Below are 6131 nucleotides of genomic sequence, written 5' to 3'. Positions count from 1 at the left end.
GAAACAACACTATTATTCATATCATTAAAGAAAAAGAATAATGATGTTACATTTCATCTTTTTTCAATAAATGTTGCTCCAAATAGGATATTTGTAGTGAACTCAACAATGTCAAGAAAACCGCCCAAAAAAAAAAAACACTGCGACCCAATTATTTGAAATTAACATCAGAAGAAATATGAGAGTGACATGGCAACATATATTTACATTTCACCTACAAGTACTAAATGGGGAGGTTACGTTAAAACCATGAATACTACAGGCTGTATCTGCTTAGCTGCTCAAGGGAAGAGAAGACAGAAGGACTTAGAGCATCTCAAGATAATTTGGCATTATTAGAATAGTGCAAAATTGTCAAATTGGAGGAGAGAGAATGTGGTGATACCTCCTCAGTCGTTATACCCTGCACCACGGTGCACATAGCAATGTGCACCACGTATGTAAAACGACGTCGTTTCGGTGTTAATAGACGCGGACGCGAATGATTAAGGGAATTCATTATCTATAATACACATAATCATTATCTATAATACACAAAACGTTTGCCTAGAATACACAGAATGTTTGCCCAGAATACACAGAATATTGACACAAAATACACAGATGTTAGTGGACGCGAATGACTCCGGGAATTCATTATCTATAATACACATAATCATTATATAGAATACACAGAACGTTTGCCTAGAATACACAGAATGTTTGCCCATAATACACAGAATATTGATGCAAAATACACAGAACTCATCCTCCTAACATTCGAATGCACAAACACATCACAACTTATGTTAATAACATGAATACACATAATATTTACACAAAATACATAGAACTCATCCTCCTAAAATTCGAATGCACAAACACATCACAACATGTGTTACTAACATGAAATCACAACATGTGTTACTAACATGAATACACATAACGGTTGCCTATAATATACAGAACGGTTGCCTAGAATACACAGAATGATTGCCTGGAATACACAGAATATTAACTTAAATACAGAGACCGGTCGAAGCGGGAAACGTGATTTCCAAAAAAACGGACGATTAGTTTACAATGCTCAACACGACGTCGTTTAGGTACGTGGTGCACATTGCTATGTGCACTGTATAATTTGCCATACCTCCTGCAATGAGTTTTTTCATAAAGTTGTGGGCCCATCATTAAAGAAGAGAGTTGGGCTGCGGGCGCATAAATAATTTTTTTTTTCAATTTTTTGTTTTGTTTTATTTTTTCCTTTTCTTTTTTTCTTTCACCCCATTTTATCTTTCATAATCACACTTACAAAAATTTCTCAAAAACTACACCAAAATCTCCATTATTGAAGAAGGCCTTATAGCCAGTTTGAATTCCAGCCATACAAACGTGTGGCCTCCCAACACAACCGTACCGCGCCAATATCAGTACAGTCACAGTTGAATAAGTTTACCCGGTCCACTGGACAAGGCATACCAAGTTGATCAGAGTTTTAACTTGATAATCACAATGTGATTATAAATTCGAGGACTCTCACCGGGAGCAGCTTGGCCTTCTTGTTTTGAATTTACTGGTTTACTTCCTTATAATCCTTTGTTAGTTAAGTTCACAAGTCAGAATTTTTACTAACACGGGGTCTATAGGATTAGATTGCCATTTGTTCAGATAAATTTGGTCGCAGTTTAAGAGGTGAAGTGGAGAAAAGACAGGCAGTTTTGCGCCAACGTTGAGGTCCATAATTGTGGCCGGGCGGGCCAATAAACCGCTGAAGAGTGAAGACTACAAGTCAACGTAGAGTAGTCACATGCACGTACGTTTGAATAAGTTGAGAAACACGTTTTCGTACAGCATTATATTATAGAAAGAGCGTTAATCTGTTAGAATAAGGTACCATAAATCGTTTCATTGATTGTCCGTTTGCGGTTTTGCCAGTATATATAGGAATACAATTTATATACACCGAGGCGATCGAGGCCCACTATTTGATGGTTCGAGGTGGCTTAGATTGTGAAAATCATGGAGGAGATGATCAAGTGTTCAAGACAGATAGAATGGGAAAATGTAGTAATGTTTTATATATTACTGGATCTCTGGATGTAGAAAATAGGATATGACTGATTAGTTTCTATTTTTATTATTTGTGTGTGTATATTTAACATCCATTTATCATGGTTTTATGCTATTTTGGAGTTAAGTGTGTGTTTATTTGATTTATTTGTGATATTTAGGTGGTTTATTTTGGAGAGTGATTGTAAAATCATGTAAATTAGAACTTGGATGTATTTTGAAGTTAACTTAAGACAAATTAAATATATATGCATTCTGATAATTGATGGAGGCCTAAGAATGCAAGGAGATTGATCGAGTTCGAAGATCAAGGCAAAAAAGAAAAGTTGATTTTTGGAGTAAACTAACATTGCCACCCACTGTCGCATGCAGGTTGCAGAAAGTCAGATTCTGCTAATGAAACTCTATCATGCCATGTCTTAATGTTTTTGCCAATGACTTGAAGAAAGAGAATGATGTTATGGAACTTGTAACTACTAAAAAAAAAAGAAGATAAAAAGTATGCTTTTAATTAAGCGGGTATCAATTGTTGGGCGGCTCGCGGCTTAGAGATTCAAACCCAACATCCTGCAGCAATTAGAACATCGCGCTAACTATACACAATGAAAAGAAGCATGCAATAGAAGAAGGCATCATATTATCCTGGTAGTAAGATAAGAATCTCAATAGTCAATACATTTAATTATGAAATTTTTCGAGAACAGTGATTTAGTGGTTGAGTAGCTGAACTTGAAACTTTCTTCCAACGACATGATTGAAATTCAAACTAACCCCACCACAAATAATCTACTCCACCAATTTGATATGGTGTTAGGTTGCATGGATTTAAGTGAATATATATATAGTCCACATACAGTTACATGGAAGGTAGTTAATTATTAAATTTTAGAGTTACAAAATTCAAATAATATTGATCAAGAAACTGAATCAAACATTTTAAAATTGAATTGTATTAACCATTAAAAAAATGATAATAATGAACAATCTTTACATGTATTTTTATCTTTAAATTAAACTTAAAGCTCTTGACTTGTATGTAGGAGAACTCCAATCTGCTCTTCCATTATATTGCTTGCCAAGAATCTTCTCCAGCTCACTTGGCCTGCAAGGAAGCATGAGTGCACCTTCATGTTCAAACCCATACTCCTCTGCAGCTTTTTCCAGCAACCTTAAAAAACAAGGATTCCTCAAACAACTCAGTGGAACGATGAATCTCTTAACCTTATTATCATCGTCCACCGCCCTCACCGCGAAATGCCCTTCTTTAACGTCGTTGGGAACATCCTTGGACTCCTCAAAATCATCCAAATGATTCACCGGTGACCTCTTGCGTAGTAGAAAACTCTTCTGCAGCTTTTCTACTACTCTCTTGAATTTCATCATACCATTCTTTTTGTTCCCATTTGGCCTGCTGGACGACTTAATTGCCATGATCAGCTTTTTGTAGTAAATGAAGAATATAATGAATTGAATTGAGGTGAGGTTGCATATAAGCATGTTAGGGTGGGCTATATATAGGTTGTTCGTAACAGTACAGTGAATATAATTGGGATGGGGTCAGCCGGTCAGCGGTAAGATATAAGTCTGGGTTGGGCGTTAATATAACAGGAAACCGTTGCATGTGAATAAGGTTTCAATTTATCTTCAGACATCTTTTTTTTTTTAATGGAAAAAAAAAATACAGAGGAAAAGAAGATCAGATCAGAGATTACATCAATCTAGATCTAGCAACAATGATTGCATACAGTAGCTTGTAACAAATATGTAACACACTCAGGTCAGGAGGAGAAAATCAATTAAAAGTAAATAATCTTGCTTGCCGACTTTGTTATTATATAAAAGGGAAAAAACTGTCATTTTAGTCCCTCAATTGTTTATTGTTAGCGATTTTAATTTTTAATATTTTAGCATGGCAATATACACATCTAACTCTTAAAAAAAATGGGTAGTATAGAAACATGCTTAATATGCGTATATCATAATATTCACACAAGTATTTTTAATCTCCCCAATTAATCTCATGTTCTATATATTCATTTTTAATGGATGAGATCGGTTCTCATATATAATCTCTAATATAGATTTCTATTCAAATGTGGCCGCGTCTTCCAGTGCAACTGGTGCAGAATACACCACTATGTATACAAATATACATCACTCAATGTTAGAAAATGCACTACAATGAAAATACACAAAAACACTAAAAAATACACCACACACCCAAAATAATGCAACATAACTCCCATGCCCATAATTGTGCATTTTCTAACACTGTGTGGTGTATATTTGCATACCTAGTGGTGTATTTTTTGGTCATGTATACCTAATGGTACATATTTGTGTGGTGTATTTTCTAACATTGAGTGATGCATATATAATGTTATTCACCGCTAAAAAAAATTTCCCCTCATAATTTTACTCCTGAAACTAACTATATGATCGGTTACTTCACATTTTTATTAAAAGTTATTGTATTCAACCAATTCATATATCTCACATTTTAACTATTTGAACTTATTTATTTATTTATTTATCAGTTTCATTGAATTTTCTTCTAAGAGTCACACGCAAATATGGATTACTAACTTATATGGACCTATATCTTAACTATACACCCCAAAAATTAATTCATGAATACAAGTTTAATCTAATATAATGATGTGACACTTTAATCACGTCAAGTTGATAAATAAGAACACATAATTAAGTCCTGATAGTGCCTAAACAAGTAACTTTCATTAAAAAGAGTAAATTCTGAATTTCAAGAACAAGTTGTATTCAACGGTTGGTTAAAAGTTTACCCTTATCAAATCTTTGCAGGGATAAAATATTAAAAGTTGCTTTGTTCAAATTTGTCTCTCTCCCACAGACAGATTTGAAGTCCAATATAAATAGGAGTGGAGCTGATGAAATGTAAGGAAGTGATGAATTGATGATTATGTATATAGTCATCTTAATTAGTAAGAGAAAATAGCAATATATCATTCTTTTTCTAATCTAAATTAGTTTTGTCTAAAAACAGGACAACCCAATAATATTACAAATACTACATTACCAAAATAAACCCGCACAAGAAATACAATAGTAATAGCTAACCACACTCATACAATGCAAGGAGATTTGAATCTTGAAATTTCACCTATCAAATAGTCCATACTATACAAATGTTTACATCATAAATAATTTAATTTTATTAATTTACCATTAAAAATCAGTTGGTAATTGAATATCAAGAAATTTTCAATTGATAAATTTGATATTTCTTCTAATTGCACATTCAAGCAATCAAGCCATATATGTCAATATAGGTTGAGAAAATAGTTATGAATAGATACCATATTGTAAGTGTACTAAAAAATGTCAATATGAATGATTCATATATGTTGACGTGACCTCATAAGTTCAACAGTTAAAACAACCCAAAATGCATCATGCATGCCATGTTGGTAACTTGGAATGGATGAATGAATTGAATCCTCAGTGGCTATGCTCAAACAACCCATGAGTCATTATTTTAGCATTATTGATTTAAACCTTAAACATGGTTGGGTTCCCTCACCTCCTGTTTTGAAGATTGTGAGAGTAAGTAAATCGCAAGATGTGTCTCAATGACGCAGGATCTAAGTGTTTGCTTCTTGCTCCAAACTAGGCTGGAATGCTCCTATATCGAGGATTCAAAGTGGGTATTTGTTGGGTTACTACATTCACACTCAACCAATCTATCACTGAGCTATGGCCGAGCTTAATTATTTAACATTATTGAGATTGGGATGGCATGGTCTTGCCGTGCATGGTACTATCTCGTGCAATGAAATGTGGTAATTCTTCGACGTACTGACACAACATTTACCGCAGGTGGCCGGTGGGGTTTTCTGTTGGTCGTGCAGTGTGATGATTTCTTTGCATTTTCCTTTCTTTTCTTGTTTTACGAAATTACTCAAGTAGAATAATACGTAGTTGTTGCCAGTTCATGATCGATAATGTACGCCAATCATCTTGGCTTTTTGACCCATGCAATTCAACTCAATCGCCGAAAATATAAAACCAATTTGATAGATGGTGATGGGGGAGGAGGGGGGGGG

At 34.3% G+C, this 6131-nt stretch overlaps 1 protein-coding gene across 1 annotated transcript; it reads right to left on the bottom strand.

Moving 5' to 3' along the window:
• Positions 1–3006: 3006 nt before the first annotated feature.
• On the bottom strand, positions 3007–3507 carry LOC116025999 (protein SMALL AUXIN UP-REGULATED RNA 10-like). Its single transcript, XM_031267442.1, has one exon. The coding sequence runs from the start codon at positions 3478–3480 to the stop codon at positions 3055–3057; it is 426 nt and encodes a 141-aa protein (XP_031123302.1). The 5' UTR covers positions 3481–3507; the 3' UTR covers positions 3007–3054.
• Between the last annotated feature and the right edge of the window lie 2624 nt (positions 3508–6131).

Source organism: Ipomoea triloba, chromosome 7 (genome assembly GCF_003576645.1).
Source record: "Ipomoea triloba cultivar NCNSP0323 chromosome 7, ASM357664v1".
Classification (NCBI taxonomy): Eukaryota; Viridiplantae; Streptophyta; class Magnoliopsida; order Solanales; family Convolvulaceae; genus Ipomoea; species Ipomoea triloba.
This window is presented reverse-complemented; position numbering and strand designations above follow the sequence as displayed.